Source organism: Myxocyprinus asiaticus, chromosome 4 (assembly GCF_019703515.2).
Source record: "Myxocyprinus asiaticus isolate MX2 ecotype Aquarium Trade chromosome 4, UBuf_Myxa_2, whole genome shotgun sequence".
Taxonomy (NCBI): Eukaryota; Metazoa; Chordata; class Actinopteri; order Cypriniformes; family Catostomidae; genus Myxocyprinus; species Myxocyprinus asiaticus.
Genome location: NC_059347.1, coordinates 46,453,633 through 46,474,003, shown reverse-complemented (window position 1 = coordinate 46,474,003; position 20,371 = coordinate 46,453,633). Strand labels below are relative to the sequence as shown.

General features: G+C 38.7%; 2 protein-coding genes across 5 annotated transcripts in view; both read right to left on the bottom strand.

Annotated features, from left to right (window-relative positions):
• LOC127434724 (connector enhancer of kinase suppressor of ras 2-like) overlaps positions 1-17,209 on the bottom strand; it is a 59,635-nt gene extending 42,426 nt beyond the window's left edge. Inside the window, exon 1 of one of the 2 annotated variants that reach the window (XM_051687674.1) lies at positions 17,089-17,209. Coding sequence is in view for 1 of the 2 variants with exons in the window: in XM_051687665.1 (XP_051543625.1) it covers positions 6,782-6,845 (64 nt within the window). In the remaining variant the exon portion in view is untranslated. Of the gene's footprint in view, positions 1-6,781; positions 7,324-17,088 lie in introns of those variants that run through there. The other variant, XM_051687665.1, reaches the window with a different exon arrangement.
• On the bottom strand, positions 17,145-20,304 carry LOC127434737 (uncharacterized). Of its 3 annotated transcripts, none has more exons than XM_051687695.1 (3): positions 20,118-20,304; positions 19,427-19,624; positions 17,145-17,782 (listed from the first exon to the last, which is right to left on the bottom strand). In XM_051687695.1, the coding sequence occupies exons 2-3, from the start codon at positions 19,584-19,586 to the stop codon at positions 17,145-17,147; spliced, it is 798 nt and encodes a 265-aa protein (XP_051543655.1). In that variant the 5' UTR covers positions 19,587-19,624; positions 20,118-20,304. The 3 variants fall into 3 exon arrangements, with proteins under 3 accessions (XP_051543655.1, XP_051543646.1, XP_051543663.1); XM_051687686.1 differs by having other exon boundaries at positions 19,427-19,595; XM_051687703.1 differs by lacking the exon at positions 20,118-20,304 and adding an exon at positions 19,690-20,047 and having other exon boundaries at positions 19,427-19,595.
• Positions 20,305-20,371: the final 67 nt, after the last annotated feature.

Genomic DNA, 20,371 nt, shown 5'->3' with positions numbered 1-20,371 from the left:
GAGATAAACTTGGAAGAGCTTGACGAGGTAATTAAGGCCTTGCCTACAGGTAAGTCTCCAGGGCCAGATGGTTTTGCTGCTGAATTGTTTAGATCTTATGCTTCAGAATTGGCTCCATTTTTGTTAGAAGTTTATACGGAATCATTAAAGAATGGAAAGCTTCCGCCAACCATGACGCAAGCCCGGATCAGTCTGATTCTTAAAAAGGACAAAGATCCAAGCGAGTGTAAGAGTTACCGTCCAATCAATATTATGTGGTCAGTAGCAATGATCAGACTCCGGTTGCGGCCATCTCACTTGACGCCTAAAAGGCGTTTGTTATGGTAGAATGGGATTATCTTTTTAAGATTTTGGAAATATATGCGTTCGGGAATACTTTTATTGGATGGATTAAGTTACTTTATAGACACCCGGTAGTGGTGGTACAAACAAATGGATTAATTTCAGATTATTTTACTCTGAATAGGGGCACCCGGCAGAGTTGCCCTCTTTTCCCATTATTGTTCTGTCTTGCCCTGGAACCTTTAGCAGCCGCAATAAGAAGGGAAGATCCAAGATTTTCCAGGGGTGGTGGCGGGAGGTATGACGCATAACCTTCTGCTTTACGCAGATGATATTTTATTATTTGTCTCTGACCCCATTAGATCTATGCCTTGCCTCCATAGAATTATTAATTCCTTTTCTAAGTTCTTGGGATACAAAGTCAATTGGTCTAAATCCGAAGCTTTGGCTCTGACAGCGTACTGCCTAGTAACGGCTTTAAACAGGGCATTAAGTATTTGGGCATTTTATTCCCAGCAAATTTGTCTGATTTAGTTAGAGTTAATTTTGACCCCTTAATAAAAAGATTTTCGAGTGATGTGGGCAGGTGGGTTTCATTACATTTATCTATGATTGGGAAGGTTAATGTTATTAAAATGAATTGTATTCTGAAATTCAACTACCTGTTACAGTCTCTTCCTGTAGATGTTCCCTCTCTTATTTCATGCAATTTGATAGCATAGCAAAGTCCTTCATTTGGAATGGTAAGCGTCCCAGATTACATTTCAATAATTTGCATAGGCCGATTGACAAAGGTGGGCTAGGCCTACCTAAGATTTTGTTTTATTATTATGCATTCGGTCTCAGACATTTGACCCATTGGTCGCTTCCACCTAAAAGAGCCCCTCCCTGGTTTTATATTAAACTGGAAGTTCTTGCCCCTATTTTGTCATTGCAAAGCCTTTCTATTAAACTAATCGGAGAAGTTAAGTTACACCCCGTTATTTCGCATTTGCACTCGGTATGGACAAAAGTGTCCAGAGTGTTTAATTCTGACATTTATTTAAATGTTGCCTCAATCATATGGCTGAACCCTAAGTTATATATTAATAAGTCCCCTTTCTGCTGGTCAGAGTGGATTATGAGGGGGGTTACTACACTTGGTGACCTGTATGAGAGTGGAGTGTTGAAATCTTTTGAGAATTTGGTTCATCATTTTGGGATTCCCAGATCTCAGTTTTATAGGTATTTACAGCTGCGCCACCTGCCCTGTATTGTTTTTGGGAGTAGCACACACCCCCCTAAAGCAGCAGATACTCTGGGAGTGGTGATTACTTCTTTTTGAAAAGGTCATGAAGCATCAGTGTATTACTTCCTGCTAATTCAGAGTTTGGGAGACGGAGCTTTAACTTCTATTAAGAGATTATGGGAGAAAGATTTAAACTTGATATTGGAGGAAGGAGTGTGGGCTAGGATTCTTAAAAATGTCAAGTCTGCATCTAGAGATGCAAGGGTTCGCCTTATGCAATGTAAGATTTTACATAGATTTTATTGGACCCCCTCTAGATAATATAGGCTTGGTTTTAAAGACACACACACCTGCTGGCGATGCCAATCAGAAGTTGGAGACACATCCCATGTCTTTTGGGGGTGTGTTGAGATTCAAGATTTTTGGTTGAAGGTTCAGAGTTATTTGTGTGATGTTTTGGGCACTCAAATTTGACTTTGCCCCAGACTTTGTATTTTGGGCGATGGAGCGGTCATAAATTTGGGGGACAAATATAAAAAAAATTTAGTTCTGACTAGTATTATGATTGGCAGACAAATTATTTTAAGGGGTTGGAAGTCGGATGGAGCGCCATCATTTCCGGAGAGGTATGCGGAGATGGGGAGGGTGGCAGCTTTTGAAGAGATGGCAGGTAGAAAGCTGGGGTTTGGGGACTTGTTTATCTGAAAGTAGGGTAGGTATATATAGGACTCTCGGGGAAGGGATGGGGAGAAAGAAGTTTAGTTTAATTATGTATGTTTATTATATATTTAACTTTTTTGTTTGTTTGTTTGTTTGTGTGTGTGTATTATTTCATGTGACCATGGGGGTGTTCGTTGGGGGTTAGGGTGGGGTTGGTGTTTGGGGAGGGATATTAGTGGGGGTTAAAACTTAAATGTTGATTTGGTGTATATGTGTTGTGTTTTTCTCTTTTGTGTTTTTTCTTTTAATTAATAAAACATTTTAATTACAAAAGCTTGAAGCATGCGTCAAACACTAAGAAGTGTACCAGTAATCAGGCTTGAAATCATGATCGTGCCTAGAGACTAAAATGGCAAGATGTACAGTGAAAAAGGAGTTACATTTTGGTCTGTTCTCACCCAAAATTAGAGGTCGACTGATATATTGGTTTTGCCAATTAATCGGCACCGATAACAGATTTCTGGAACTATAGGTTATTGGCAAAAATCCACACCGATAGTTTTTCCTATTGCGTCCAGTTCTGGAGCAGCTGAAAAGGGTCCGCTGTCATTATACAGTATGAGAGCAGCCTCTAGAGGCTAAATAAACTGATGCCTTGTAGTGTTTGTTTTGACACGTAAGACTACACTCTGCATGGAGTGGAACACTTCAGATGCAGATTTAAAACATCAACGTCAAAAAGGTATGTATACAGTGCACTACAGTACATGTTGTCATATCATTATAAATTAATGAATTTGTTGACTAGATGCTGCATTAATAGAGAACAGCAGTATATTTGCCGACAAGGCTGAGAGGACGCTAACTTTAAAGCTAACCTCATGCGGTTATAACAATGTGACAAAAATACACGCAAGTCCTACCCAAATGTTTAAATGTCACGATTGTTACCATCTATTACCATCTATTTGCATTAGTTTATATCAAGCTGGTCACGTTTATGCATTCGTTAGCCAGCTAAGTTGCATATTTAAAGCTAGTAACGTGAGAAAGCAAATTAATATCTTCATGCATCCGAGAAAAACGTATAAACAAATCAGAAAAGCATCTGATTTCAATTCAGTTTTTTTATCCTCACTGTAATATGATGACTTCAGATCGATCACATTCTTGTGCTAAAAAATGCAAGACACAATGCAACAAATACAGTTTAACAGAAAGGAGGTGTCCCAGTATGCTTTTAAATTTTTTTTTTAATTAGACACATCATGTAAAAAACAGTGCTCCTGCACGAGATACTGAATAAACAAAAACAAAGGGAAACAAAGCATGCATTTACATAGAAAAACAAATGGATGGTTGCAAAAGTCCCTTACAGTTGGTGAAGGTCTTTGGCCATTGCGTCTTGCTCTCTTATAAGCGTTTCTCAGATTAAGCAAGGAGTCGTTTAAATGCTTTGTCAGGAAAGATGTTCAACTTGGAAATGTGTGTCTCGAGATCCAGCCTGTTGTGTTCCATCTGTTTGAACAGCCCCTGGCATAGGCTCATAGTCTAAGCCACTTCCCCACCAAGTTCAGCCAGATACCTTTGCTATCTGGGAATATTGCTATCCTACATACAAATGTACTGAATAAAAAACAATGTGGTATTTCGCTGTTATTATGAAGCTTGAGTCTGGAGTAGTAGGAATCAGTGCAAGTGTAACATCATGTTAACTGTCTATTGAAGTGTTTTCCCCCCTCATTTTACTTCTGACTTAACATTTGAGAATATGGACTGAATAAAACGTTTTATTTATTTATTTTATGCACATTAGTTGAAAATGAAATGCTCTTTTTTAACAGCCAGGATAGGAATGTTCTATGTAATAATATAATGATGCTGATTGGTTAATGTATTTATTGCGCCCTCTTGTGGACTAAGGAAACAACGTCAATTTAAAAATCAGCTGACTTTAAAATTTGAATATTAGTTAATATATATTAATATTTATATATTTATTTCATTTAAAAAAGTACAATTCATTTTCATGGTTCAGTCAGTACTGTTTATTTTTGTAATAAAATTCAGCACTATTTTAATTTGAGTGTTATTTTTTCATTCAGTATGAATAGTTTTCAAAAACTATCTGGTTGATTAATCGGTTATTGGCAGGTACTGCCCAACTTTGTTATCGGTATCGGTAAAATCCACTATCGGTCGACCTCTACCCAAAATCGGTTGGATCGCTTCAGAAGACATGGATTTAACCACTAGAGCAGTGGTTCCCAACCCTGTTCCTCCCTTTTCTGACACACCCAGTTCAGGTCTTTGAGTCTACATTAACAAGCTGATGAGTTGAATCAGGTGTGATTGATTAGGAAGATATCCAAAATGTGTGGTGGGGGCCTCCAGGAACAGGGTTGGGAACCACTGCATTAGAGTCTTATGGATTACTTTTATACTGCATTTATGTGCTTTTTGGAGCTTCAAAATTAGCATGCATTCACTAGCATTTTATGGACCTAAAGAGCTGAGATATTTTTCTAGAAATCTACATTTGTGTTCTGCAGAAGAAAGTCATACACATCTGGGATGGCATGAGGGTGCGTAAATGATGAGACAGTTTTCATTTTTGGGTGAACTATCCCTTTAACCTCTTCAATAACATTTCACTGAAACCCTAAATCAAACACAGCCACAAGCCTAACAGTTGTCTCTGGCCTAAGACCTTATCACATCCCAACCTGCATGAAGATTTTTCAAACGTAAGCAGTAAAGGTCCAAAAAAGGCGCTCAGCAGAGTTTCATATTACAAGATGCCTGCAAAGTTAAAGGAGGCAAATTATTCATACAGACCTCATCAGTGCATACCACATCTCTGCACCACGACAACTTAATTGTTGTTCAGCCAAGGATACAAAAAGACTGACATACACACACAACATCCATAAGATAGCAATGATAGCTGCTCCAAGACAGCAAACAATAAATACAATGCAGTAAACAGTAAATGCAATTTAATAAACAATGCAATACAAAGCAGTAAAACAATCACACTCACAGTTATTTGCTCATGCAGAACCTCTAAGAAATTCTGATGCTAAGCTTGGAAAAAGCAAGAATCAGAACCAGCTGACTGACCATGTATCAGATGCTCTCACATACACTTTGTCAGCAATAACTATGAAATTATCCACAAGCATCTGGTTTACAGTTAGGTCTCCATCTGAGAAGGAAACTGAGTTCCTGAAAATGGAAACCATCCTGCACAACCAGCCGTGAACCCTAGCTCTCTAAAATAGAGGACTGGTCCATCTGTGAATAATGTTTCAAAAGGAAATACATTAATACCACTCATAGTGAAAGAGAGGTTGGTCAGCAGTCTATGTGGAGCTAGAGTCTTCAGATGAATGTCTGAGTGGCATATAATAGGCTTCAGCCTACATGGGTCTATGATAGCATTTCATTTAGAGCATTACAATAGGGCTGTTTTGGACATAAAGATCAAAACCATTATTGATTCTCTAGTGTACACTTGTCTGTTATTGGGTTAGTGGCAAATGCTTTCTGACCTTTGCAACAGAGATTATGAGCAGCTGAATGTCATGTGCTCGAATGCCCTTAAACTTCACTTTAGATTAGGTCTGATCGTGCTGGTATTTTGGCCCTCTGTCTCTATACCACAGCTGCTCCATTGTGTTCTACTTTTAGAAGCATCTATGTTCCTCCTATCAGCCTATCTGAACATGTAATCTCCACAGAAGATCGAAAAGAGGGTTGAAATCAGACACCGTTTGTCATGTCAGGCATTTAGTGTATTTCGTAAAATTTTCCCGAGCAGAAAAGGCCACTTTAACATGTCCCTACGCTATAACTGCATGACGAAACACACAGTGTGACTTCAACGGTCTGCAAGCGGCATTCGTCCGATACTCTCTCTATCCCTATGTGTTTCCCGGAGCGTTTGTGTGGGGTGGGGGACTGTATGAGGCTCAGCTGGTTTCCACAGATACCGTCATCCCTCTTCTGGTCCCAAGATTACGCGCATCCGCACCGCAGCACAGCGAAACAGGCAGAGCGCACAGCGCGCGCCGGCCTGGTTCTGTCCATGGTGCTAGTTATCACTGCGCGCGCGAGAGAGAGATGTATTCACTGAGGCTGGAAACAGCCTCTCTCTGTCTCTGTGTGTGTACGTTACGTATGTATGTGACTATGTGAAAGCGTAATGTCGTCCTTTGTATCACATTAACATTTTTTGCTCATCTTCTTGCAAAACACGCGTTTTCGCGCGCGCGCGCGCACACATACACATACACACCACGCAGCCCAAGACCACACGCACACCCCCTCTTGCGAGACGCGTGTACGGATCACACACACCATGGTGAGCCGAGCAGAGTCGCAAAATGGCACACAAGCGCGATCAATACCTCACTGCACGGCACAGTCAGAGGCACGAGGCTTATCAGTCCAGAGTCCGCATGCAACCAGACTGTCTTCACGCATACCCATTCTTCTCGCATAGGCTATAGGGGGGACAAATATATATATATATATATATATATATATATATATATATATATATATATATATATATATTTTTTTTTTTTTTTTTTTTTTTTTTTTTACCTTTCATCCAGTCCAGCACCTGCTTCGGGGACCATTTGCTGATGGGTTCCATGACCAGCGCCATGGCTGGTGTGCGGTGATTTTCCGGCTGAATTGTGTATGGAGCGTGCGTACCATCCGAACCCCGCGAAACAGAACGGAACCGTTAGATCAGAATGGCATATACAATGCCGTTATACTGGCCCCAGCGCGCTCGCAGCAGGAGAGTGGACGTTGGATACATCCTCGCGGAGGACTGCGACGGTGAGATCCACGCGCGCGACTCTACCCCGCCCCCCTACAGCTCTCTTGATTCTCTCTCTCACTCTCTCTCTCTCTCTCTCTCTCTCTCTCTGTCTCTCCCTAAATGTGCACCTGCTTCTCCAGTCTACCAAGCGGAGATGCAGGGGGAAAAGTGTCTTGCGCCCCCCTTCCTCACGCGCTCGCAACGCTGCAGTATCACATGGGTCAGCGGTTCCGTGAGCGTGGGGACTGTTCGATGACACCACCGATAAACACTGAACAGCTCCACTGGGTACAAAACTGAGAGCCCACTGAGCGCCAGAAGCAAACAAGTGCCTTGCAAAACGGCTACTTGGTATGCGTCTCTCTCTCTCTCTCTCTCTCTCTCTCTCTCTCTCTCTCTCTCGCCCGTTTACTTACGTCACCGCAGCCCAATTTCGCTCGTAGAGAGGAAAGTCGGCTGCTGAACCAATAGCTGCGCAGCAGAGTGAGGTAACTGCAACCGACCGAGCCAGAGAAACCGGGTCACCCGATAAAACAGACAGAGAACACAAGTCTGTGCAGCTCACAATTATTTGGAGAGACAAAGAAAGAGAAAGCACATTGTAAGTGTGGTTATAATGGATCTTATGTACAGTATCTCGTTGTTTATGTATTAAACGGATAGTTCACCCAAAAATGAAAATTCTCTCACCATTTACTCACCCTTATGTCATCCTAGATGTGTATGACTTTCTTTCACCTGCACAACACGAACGAAGATTTTTAGAAGAATTTTTCAGCTCTGTAGGTCCATACAATGCAAGTGAAATCTTCATTTGTGTTGTGCAGAAGAAAGAAAGTGAAACACATCTGGGGTGGCATGAGGGTGAGTAAATGATGAGAAAATGTTCATTTTTGGGTGAACTTTTCTTTTACCATTCCTGTCCTACTACCACGAGACATCAGAATATGGAAAGGAACTGCTTTTATTTAAGTAACATCATTCTGGCCTGCTAGAATAAGAGAGAGAGAGAGAGAGAGAGAGAGAGAGAGAGGGCAGCAGAACGCTCCATCTGGTATTATGGTTTGCCTCATGGTGCCAGGCTAAAGAGCCAGTTTAGATGCCCACAGAGCAGCTACAAGAGTGTGAAGTAGCCATGTTGGCACAGATAACACACACACTTAGATCACCGTTAACAGTTAATCCTGTTGATGATGATGTGAGTTTGACTCCTATGTACCAGTGCCAGGGTATCAGCATGTATCAGCAAGTATGCAGGCACACACACACACACACACACGTTGGTGCAGCTATCATTATGAGGACTCTCCATAGACATAAAGATTTTTAAACTGTACGAACTATAGATTCTATCCCCTAACCCTACCCCTAAACCTAAACCTCACAAAAAACTTTCTGCATTTTTACATTAAAAAAAATAAAAAAATAAAAAAAAATCATCGTTTAGTATGTTTTTAAGCGATTTGAATTATGGAGACACTAGAAATGTCCTCATAAACCATATTTGTAGCATAATACCCTTGTAATTACCAGTTTGTAACCTAACATTATTTTCTCGTAAACCAACCAAACCTGTACACACACACACACACACACATGCACAAACAGACACTCCTCATAGTCCATTATTTGTCAGTACCTCCCTAAATGTGACGTCAGAGAGACGTCAAAACAGAGTCAGCAAGTACATAATAAACGCAGGTAGGTTTTATTTCTTGTATTCGTTACTATATTAACCTATCACACTCAATATAACATATATAAGATAGTATTTTGTATGTATTTAAGCTGTAAACATCTATGTAAGATGAAGCAATTGTAGTTTCACAGCTCTGGGTTAATAACGACACAGTATGACATAACCCTGTGGTGACACTGGCCGAGCGTTGCCGAAAGCTCCCAGCAGAGGGGGCTAACATAAAATCAGTATTTGATCGCCTGGGTGTAATGTCTCAGTGGACTGCAAGTGGAAGGATTTAATAAAAATTATTAACCAATCTCACATATTATATAGTAAACTCAAGTCGAATACTCAATGACTGCTTTACCACACACACACACACACACACACACACACACACACACAAAATTGAAAATTAAATCTAGATATAAATGAATTATACAAACATGTATCAAAATGAGGACATAAGCTGCTGATTTTTCCACGTCATTGCACACATTTCATTATCATTGCAAGGAAAGTGAAAGCAACATTCAGCAGCAGGACTGAGGGAGATCCATGTCATTTGATTGGTTTTTAGAAGGAAGCAGTGCTCGAATTGAGGGGGGGGCTGGGGGTATCCGGGACCCCCCATAAGGCATTAGGAACCCCCCATAAGAAGTAAAAAATAGACTTAGGGGTGTCCCCAAGATACTTATATTTTAGTAAAAATAATAATGACAAATCTGATTAAATCAATGCAGTGGATACGGTAAATTTCGTGAATTAATTATTTACAATAATTTATATTAAGTTTGTTTATAGGCTAGTTGCCATGTCTCTTTCACATGTAAAAGCCCCGCCCCACATCTAAAGACCTCTAAGCGCATGACATCGTTGACATGACTGCTTGCTTGGCGCCGCTCCGGTGAAGCTAACTTTAGCTAAAAAATGGAGAATAATAAACCTCCACTCGCAGTTGGGAAGAGAAAGCTTCTTACTGACTTTTTTGAGGGGTAATGCTCAATCTCTCTCTCTCTCTCTCTCTCTCTCTCTCTCTCTCTTTCTACTATATCTATCCACTCCATGTCGGGGCTTTTGTATTCCTTGCATAAATTGGAAACATTTAGGCTTACTCATTTTTCATTATTAATAGGCCTGTTTCTACGGGGGTGCTAGTGATCTCGATGAAGATGAGTGACAACTTTTTAGTGATTATAAAGGGAGCGCTCGTTGTGCGCTTTCTATGCTATATGTAATCCATTCAGAATTTGCATAAAACTTGTTTTTCATGCTGCTATGAGGAGGACCAACGGCCACGTACACTCTGCAAAGTTTCGGGAATTACATCTGCATATAAATGCGGGATTCACGCTTGAAATAGCAATGACTGACATATTGATAACCATAGCATTGTTTGTTCCTGAATAAAGCAGCCATTTTGACTGAAATGGTTGAATAGTCTGCTGACTGACTGACTCATAACAGTCCCTTGCCGCCACCTACTGACGTAACAATGTAACTGCACTGAAATCGTTGAAAAATCCCCACCAACACTGACAGCCTGTCTTGTCACAATTTATATTTTTAATATCTAATAAACTAGTTTCATGCATTTAAACAAGTCTTTTGGAACAAACATTATTATCACAAAGTGTCACATCAATCATCCACTTGTTTTTTTTGCCATCCTTTTGCTACTGTTTAAGTAATAAAAAAGGTCCTTAAAAAGATCCTTTTGAAGTTACTGACTGTTTCTTTATCACTGCTTTCTGAGACATTATGAAATAATTATTCCTGTGCCACTGCTGAATCTGACAGTGATACCATCCAGTGAGTCTGGAAGCCATCTGATTATTTTCTACTGTTTTTGAGACATTTCAATGTATTTTGAAGTCACACACTTCAAGTGCCTTATATGTAGTCCCCTGGTATATTTGCCATAGTTGCCCTTTTGCGTCTGCTGCTTTGTCACCCTCTAAATCCAGTATTACTTGGAGTAAGCCATTTAAAAGAAGAATTGTAGCTTATCTCTCTTTGTTATATAACATTGGACTGAAAATGTATATATTTTTTTATTCTTTATCAACACAAAATACTGTTTTTAATAAATATTATATAGTTATGAATATTATGATTAAATAAATATATTGTATATTTTGTATAAATTGTATATTGCTAGACTGCAACCCACACACACACACCACCACCACCAAAAAAAAAAAAAAAATCTTATGATGGGGACCCCCCTTAAGACTTGATTCAATTCGAGCACTGGAAGGAAGTGGTAACATTTATAAATGTCATTAAACAGTCTACACATGACAGCATGACTTGGTTCCTCTTCTTCTAAATGTACCTTGTGCTGTTAATGTTGATGAAAGCTTACAATAGAATTGAAGAAAGAGGAGGAGCGCATGGTGTGATGAGTAAAAAGAGAAAAAGAGGGGGAGAGAGGTCAACTGTAACCCTGAAATTGTGTTAGGATTTACAGTATTTGCAGTTGGTCACATTGTCATTCTTTTTAAAGTTTGTATATTATTCCTCTTGCATTTCAAGTATGTTCATTGACAGCTGCTGTGGTTATTGGTTTGCGAGACAGGAAATGCTGGTTATATATATATATATATATATATATATCGGGGGAGGGGGGGTGAAGGGGTAAATATCCGAATATCCTTTTACTCTTACAAGTTCTATCTCATCTTTTATCATCCTCATTTATTCTTTTTATATTAATACATTTTCTATTTTCCTTTTACAATAAAGTGCAAGTAACATATATATCATCTGAGGAATGCAATAACAGTGATTATTCAATTAGTCTGGCTCCTAGAGGATATGCATTTGAATTGTACTGCATTTATTCATAAACATATGTATCTGTTATAATTATTACATAATTAATCAAATATTATATAACCATTTGAGTCTATTTTAATTCAATCACTATTAATTGAATGAGAGAGAGAGAGAGATACTGTAATAGTTATGATATGATTTTATTGTCATATTAGGTGACTTTATATTATTAGGCCTTGTGTGTATGCTCTTTGTCATGCTCTGCTTTATTTTCTGCAGATGGCGAAAAGAAAAACTGCATTCCACCAAAGTTAGAGAGACAATCTCCAGTCCCTGGGAAATAAATAGTGCCTACCCATTACAATGTCTAAATCATTCAGTGTTTGGATTGTTTATGGTGCCCTATAACATGTGACATCTGGCATAAGTTCTGTAAAACCAAAGATGGGAACATGATAAATGTTATAGCTACTATATTATTGTTTGCACAAAGCTGGAAACAGACCATATTTGTAAAGTGCTAAGATGTTTGAAGTAAGTGACCTATCAGAATCTCAGAAAGTTTTGCACTGTGACACCTCTAATTAAATTTGCATATGAGGCTTCTTCTTATTCTTTTTCTTATGTATTTCTGAACTACTGGATCCCTGTGACTTGTGATGTAAATTGGAACTGCAAAAAACAATCAGTAAACTCTCTCTGAATTGATTGCAAACCTGAGTCTGAGTTTATATTCCTCAGTATTCATACTGGGGACCTAACTGTTACCCCCAACAATATATACTGTGTATATATACACTGCTGTTCAAAAGTTTGGGGTCACTTGACTGAAATGTTTCTCATGATCTTAAAAACCTTTTGATCTGAAGGTGTATTCTTAAATGTTTTAAATGAGTTTTGTAGACAAAAATATAATTGTGCCAACATATTAATTGATTTCATTATAAAAATAGAATTGTATTTAAAAAAAAAAAAAACGTTTTTTGAAATGGATGACTTTGACCGAATAATAAAGAAAAGCAGCCAATAAGTGCTCAACATATAGATGGGAACTCCTTCAATACTGTTTAAAAAGCATCCCAGGGTGATACCTCAAGAAGTTGGTTGAGAAAATGCCAAGAGTAAATTTCTGCAAATTCTAGGCAAAGGGTGACTACTTTGAAGATGCTAAAATATAACAGTTTTGATTTATTTTGGATTTTTATAGTCACAACATAATTCTCATAGTTCCATTTCTGTTATTATATAGTTTAGATGACTTCACTATTATTTTAAAATGTGAAAAAATAAATAAATAAATACAAAAATACAAATAAAGAATAAGTAAGTGACCCTAAACTTTTGACTGGTAGTGTGTGTGTGTGTATATATATATATATATATATATATATATATATATATATATATATACAGTATATATATATATATATATATATATATATATATATATATATATATATATATATATATATATATATATATGTATATAGCAGTTCGAGTAATACATTTAGAATGGAATTCTCTAGGGCCATTGAAACGCAGAAATTTAAAACTTGTATTTTTGTTAAAGCACTTGAATCGCATATCATGTGAAGTTTACAGACATTATATGGTCATGACATTGAGGTTGAAACATTTTATCTAACTATACACAGGTTGCTAAATCCCTGTTCACACAGCAAGCGACACAGAGCAAAAAAGTGACACAATCTCATTCATTTTCAATGAGAGCACAGCACAGCGACTTCCAGCTAAACAAGCAACAGTAACCGTCAACGGTGGTGACAAGATATGGGCGTGACAATAGATATCGATATGTAGATACCAAAGTCTGTCAAGCAAGTCAGTCCATTGTCGGACATCTTTTTTGACACTCCCGGGAGACTATTTCCAGTCATGCCAGCGCAGCTCCTATCTACTTGAATAAGGAAAGGTTGCTCAAGATTAAGATCAAAGAACACATTTCAAATCAGCAATAAAATCTGACAATACTGGAATCATAAATTGTGATTCTGCACCTCATATTATGCTAAAAAAACAAAATTTTTCCTTGTATAGCTATTGCGCATGCGCATTCTAAAGTTGATTGACAGGTGATGTCTGAATCTAAAAGTTGATTGGCTCTTTTAACTGTAAGGTGGGACTTCCTTTCTACAACCGTTGACCGCTGGGTGCTAGAGCTTCTTGGTTGAGCCAAAGTCTTTCTAGCAAGCCAGTCCACTGTCGGCCATCTTTGGAATGCTCTCGAGAGGCCATTTCCAGTCATGCCAGTGCAGCTCCTATCTACTTGAATGGAGAAAGACCAAAATCTCAAAAACGGTTGGTCAAGATTATGATCAAATAAGGCTGTAACCACAATATACTTTGAGGGAGACAAGTCCCCCCCAATAATCAGATTTGGCCAGCCAGACTGCCCCCCTTAGATGTAAGTATCTAACTAAACATGCAATATTTGACCAGTGTTTTATGATTGAAATGTTGTACCAATCGACATTAATTTCCAAGGATGCAAACTATTCACCATATGGTGAAATGTGCCGTTTTGAATTTAAAATATATCACTACAGTACGTAATTTGTACGTCATTCATGATTGTGAATGTGAAAACATTAATGGAGCCGTTTTCAGCGAATCAGGCTTAAGACAAAGAGCGAATGTGTGTATATTGTAAAGGAATTGAATGAATGTGGTAATCTGGCAGGCTTTTGAAGCAGCTTTTTAGAAAATTCTCTTGACATTGTCTAAGAAAATTAGCTATATATATATATATATAAAAATTAAAAACACACACACACACACACACACACACACACACACACACACACAAAGTAGAGCGTTATCACCCAGATCAGAATTAGAACATGGTAAGACCTGTGACTTGTGACTTCTATTGTGCTTTTAGGTTTTGGCAAGGACAGTGTCATATATTCTTAATGCAAATATTATCAGGTAATCATTTAAAATCAATTTAAGATTTTCTAAATAATTTCTTTCTGTCTTTAATTCATTCAGAATTTTGTACATCATCTCCTAAGTCTTCTTTTAAATTAATATTTTTTGTATGTCCTTGTCAGGCCTGTGCTCAAAAAAGAGCCACCAGTTAAAGGAGAAGTTCACCTAAAAATTGACTTTTACTCGCTCACCATTATGTTGTTCAATCCCCATATGCTGGGTTTTTTCTTGGAACATAAAAATAGATATTTTAAGCAGCTCTATTCCATAAAATAACCGTTCATAGTGAGCAGGAGCTGTCAAGCTTCAAAAAGGACAAATACTATAAAGCACTATTAAAAGTTCAGTATAAAGACATCATAATAGTGCACTATATTCCAAGCATTTTGGGGCCTTACAACAGCTATGTGTTGTCTGGACTACTTTATGGTATTTTTATAATGATTTTTTTTCCTTTGGACCTTGACAGCAGTTGTCAGTATGAACTGTTTTTGTATGGAAGAATGAAGCGTTAGGATTCTTAAGAAAATATTGTGTGTAAAGATTGTACTGGGAGGAAAAAACAATGAGGAACAACTTGAGGGCAGTAAATAATTTTGTGCATTTTATTTTTGCTAGCCAGTTGACACAGTCATGTCATTTTACAGATACATCAGTAATGAAAAGAAATTCTAATTATATTAGTCTTTTCTTTGAGACACCACAAAAAAGAGAGCTAAGATGACTGAAACAGGCAAATTGCTAGCAATGCAGACACAGTGATTGTCTGTGTGAACTTTAAAAATGCATGTATCTTTTAAAACCAAAAATTATAAAATTTTGGACCTTTATCACATTTCAAGCCTTTATTCTGAAAATTATTGCATTCAGCGCCTTTACTATATTAAAGGACCAAAGAGGACCATTATATTTGTGACCTCAACACCCGTGACCCCCCACCCTCAAAAAGGTTTGGTCCCACACAATGTTCAAGACATGGTTACGGCCTTGCGATCAAAGAACCTATTTCAAATAAGCAATAAAATCTGACAATATTGGTATCATAAATTGTGCTTCTTTACCTCATATTACACAAAAAAATTCAGTTTTCCCAGCTTGTATTAATAGTGCACATGCAAGTTGTCAAGTTGATTGACAGGCAGTGTCTGTATCTAAAAAGGTGATTGGCTCTTTTACCTGTAAGGCGGGACTTCCTTTCTACATCCATTGACTGTTGGGCGCTAGAGCTTCTTGGATTGCCGTTTCAATTTCTCCCATTCATTTAAATAGAAGTGGCCTGTCTCTGCTAAATATTCTCTGGTTGAGCGTTCCAATTACTCCCATTCATTTTAATAGAAGTGGCCCATCGGTAGATACCTTATTAGCAGCTGTTCCTATGGGCCGCGATATGTTGCCGCGTCCGCCATATTGGAAAGGTCAAGAGCCGTCCGTCAACACATGAAAGTAAATTGACAGATATGGTCTGTAACAGTCTGGAGTCTTTTCCAGCCAACTTTCAGATTATCTGATTTTCCATAAACATTGGGCAATATTTTAAATGATATAAAATTCCTAACTTCACTTCTAAAATAGGGTTGATGTTTTTTTTTTGTAGCAAACTATAATAAAGAAATAAAGTCCTCTTCAAATGAATACATCATGGCAATCATACTGAAAATTAGCACCCAGTCTGTCAATTCATTACATTATGAACTGTTTCCACACAAAAGCAGTTTATGCAGCGGTCTGAGGCTTCTTCTCCATTTACTTGCATTCAGACAGCTCTCCTTTTTGACCGTTTCAAGATGGCGGCGCGGTTGAAGTACCGAACCAGCCAAATGAGGCATCTACGTATGTATATATATGGGCAGGTCTGTAATCACATGAATGGATATAATAAAATGATGTGTGGAAAACCATGTCAGAAACTGGCAGCATTCTGAGTGAGTTTGATTCATATTTTAATAGATTGTTCGTCTTGTTAATAATATGATGCAGTGAGCACTACTGCAGGTTATATAAAATGTTCTCCCTAGCAGGATGTTCATTTTTAGTGGCAAGATAACTGATTCCTTGTCAAATTATAATGATATCTTTGTTTTACTGAAAGTATCATCTGTACACAGCATTTCAAAAGAAACTATGGCCAGATGTACAGTCCACCAATAACGTTAGAGCGACATCAGTAGGATCACCCGCTAGCGACTTCATAGTACAGAGACAAGCGACACCAAGCAACAATGTCGTTCGCGGTGTGAATGGGGCTTACAGTAAGGGTGTCATTCTGCCTAACATCTTCTTTTGTGTTCCATGGAAGAAAGAATGTCATACAGGTTTGGAACAACATGAGGGTGAGTAAATGATCACAGAATTTTCATTTTTGGGTGAACTTACCCTTAAGTCATGTGGCTTTACTTTTAGCACTGTGTATTTTTTTTCCTTTGTAAGTGCCTCACTGTAACAGTGATTTTTGCAAATCATCCCCGATGAAGTCTTTGTAAGACACATTGCGTCGGTTTGTGGTATGTTTTAATCCAATAGCCATGACCTAATAAAGGCTTTTTATATTTATACCCTACTCTGAGTGCCTTGGACTTCTAGAGCATCTGAACAGTATATCCCTTATCCAAAGAGCACCAGTGGGAATTATTTTACACTCAAGTAGCACTCCTTGCATGCTGTGTTTACCCTTAAATACTTGTTGTAGTGTGTTGGAGTGAGGATGTCATGATGAGCATGTATGTTTATGAGGTTGGCTCCTCAGCTTCTGAAATTCGCAGCACTGGTGAGCTGAAGTGGGAGGTTGCTGGAGCTGAACAAGTGCTCAAGTTTCGCACAACATTATTGGATGAAGAATACAGCGCCTCTTCTTGATTGGCTCTCTGTTCACTGGGTACAGTCAGGCTGGTGTGCACCATTGTTGGCATGACATCAGTGCCAAGCAATGATGATCCACAGCATGCCATGTTTTGCATGTGCTGGCAAAACACCTCCAGCATTTGGATCTCCAGATAACCATTCAACATGGAGTTGGTGAGCCTTCTCTCCCAGCTAGGACTCTGACCACTCTCTATGACAAGATAACACTCATCCTGCTGGGTCACAGCCTCTGCCTGTTGACCATGTGCCAGAGAGGTCTCCAGTGAGCTCAGGTCCTGAGACTGCAGCAGTGGCCTGTTGTCCTGTGAGCTGAGAAGGGCAGGGTTATGAGGACTCCAATGCTCCAGCCGGTCACCTGCAAGTCGGAGGTCTGGATAGTCCTTGTAGAAGCTGGGACAGCACAAGGAGCAATATAGTGTCATGCCCAAGTGATCCTCACCGCTAAAGCTGAGAATGGGCATAGCGTTGCTGGGTGCAGAGGCCCGACAAGGCCCTGGCTTTTCTACAGGCAGGAAGATAAAATGTGTGAGGCATGAATATAACCATCCTCATCTCAAAACACTGTTTTAAAACACAAAAAATAACCTAAAAAACAGTAAGGAAACTTGAGGGAAAGCCCAGCATCCAAAGTAAAGTCACACTCTGCAGCTCATTTGAAATAATGGAATAATGACACTCACCTAAATGAGGAAGCAATTATTAAATGTTGAAGAAATGTTTTTCTACAGTGCATGACTGAAAGTTGAACTAAAAGCTTTAAGTGTGACTTTTTTTAGTGCTAAAAGACTTTCTCCTAGCCCAGCTTAGTATGCAGAGTCATCTTTAAGAAAACCATTTGTAGGTTAATTTTCTTTAAAAAATGTAAACACTGTCTCTGTGGCGCTATAAAATTCCTCTGCTTGTTTGAGCGGCCCATCACAACAACCAATGGTATGAGTTGGGGGTGGGACTATCTGTTTGGGGGTGGGGGGGCACATTCAGAAAGCTGTTTGAAAGCAATGTTTATTTTTTTTATTCCATTTGGTTGCACAGAAATTACACACTTCAGCTTTAAAAGATGATCATAAAAGAGACTTTTTTTTTTTGCATTGTCATAACTCTGATTCAACTATCCCAAATGGAAATTCCTAAAATTTAATTTTACAGAATATAACTAAATTACAGCATTACATAACTCAACATTACAAAACAATTGTACATTATTAACAATGCATTGCCAGTTAGTAACAGGCTGTTAGTGTAATCGGTCCTGCTCGATCCCGCTCCAAGCGGGATTCCAACCGGCGTCAGCCAGCATGGGAGGCGGGTGCACTAACGAGAAGGCTAAAGGCTACAGCCCCTAGCATCAGTCGCTAGTGCACCTCTTGGGGCCGGGGGAGTGAGGTTTACACATCCCGCACAGCTATCATGTACCAGCTGGCTCCCGTTACACTCACCCCCTAAACCTCACTCCCATCCGGGCACCACTGTAACCGGTCCTGCTCGACCTGCTCTGAGACAAATTCGAACCAGCTTCAGCCATCAAAGGGGGAGGCTAAAGGCTACAGCCCCTAGTGTCACATAGTGTGCCTCTTGAAGCCAGGGGAGCGAAGCTTACACACACCGCACAGCTATTATGTACCAGCTAGCTCCCATTATATTAGAACTCTAAAAACGTTGTATTTTACACAACCTTACATTATTTCTGTTATTCCCTACTCCACATTATTACCACTCCACATAATACTACATTATTTTCTTCTCTACCATTTTACTACTGAACACATCTCTACTCCCCTACTATGCAGAAACTATTAATTATAGTAGTTCTACACTACAGTACTCTAAATTAGAACTACTCTTCTCAGTTTAACACCTGCACTTAACACGGCTGTCTGTGGGCTATATTTCTCACCAGTATGACACTTCCTTGCTGAATTGTATTTTCCACATTCCGTTTTTTGACTGTTCCCAGAACTTAGGTCACACTCAAACCCTGTTATTGAAAGATCAATAGATGTTTAAATAAAATACCAGTCCAGGCTTCACCCACCCTAAAAAAAACACAAACATCTTGTAATGTAATCCATCAGACCATTCAGTGAATGTTACTTCAGTGTCTACCACAACTTCATCTAAATAACCCAGAATTTCCTTGTTATCTCACCTCTCACAGTTCGTGGTGTCAGAGTTGATCGGGCAGTGACGCTCGTCATGCAGGCGTCGGGACTGGCCATGGAGGTGTGTGAGTGTGTGTGAGCTGCTCCATCACAATTTGTGGTATCTTCTGTGCAATTCAAAATATGAAGGAACGGTTCTCCAAGCATGATAACCACCTATGCATACACACAGACCCCTCACAAGCCTAAGTAAATGTATACAACAACAACAATTACCCTAGAAATTGTTTGGAACATGAATCAAACTTACATACAAGAAGTCTAATTAAACAGAAGAGAGTAAAATGTAACTAAATATATTCCAACAGCATGCAGAGAAATATAACTGAACTGAGGAATAGAAAATTACAAAATCTATGCAATGACAGTGTTGTAAACTTTACACACACTGCATACTGACTGCACTTCCTTCCTTAATAAAGTGACAATAACAGTAGCATTACCTTGATTACAACACTTATCACAAGCAGATCCCAAACAGTTTTTAAAAAGTATAAGTTTAAATAAATGACAACAGTTCAGGAATTTAGATCACTTCAATTGTATCATTGTATCACATCAATCAAATAGCCAAACTAAACTGAGTTCAAAAACATTTAGACAACTAGGCATAACCAAATATGAGCAGATATCAGCATTTTTCTGTTTAGGGAAAGAAAGAAAGAAAGAAACCCTTACCAGCTCTTTTAGTATAGAAAGCCTGTTTGTATGGTTTCTAAAACAGAAATCTCAAGAGTGACAGTAAATGTCTATTAACTTCCAAAGTAGTATCACTCTACGGTTCGATAGTCCTTTAATCAATCAATCAATCAATCAATCAATCTATCTATCTATTGCTGAAAATGTTGTCTCAGGCTTCTGACTTCTCTAGTCTAGGTAGAAACAGAGGAAGTAAGCACAGTTTTAGCTCCTCTCTCTCTCTCTCTCTCTCT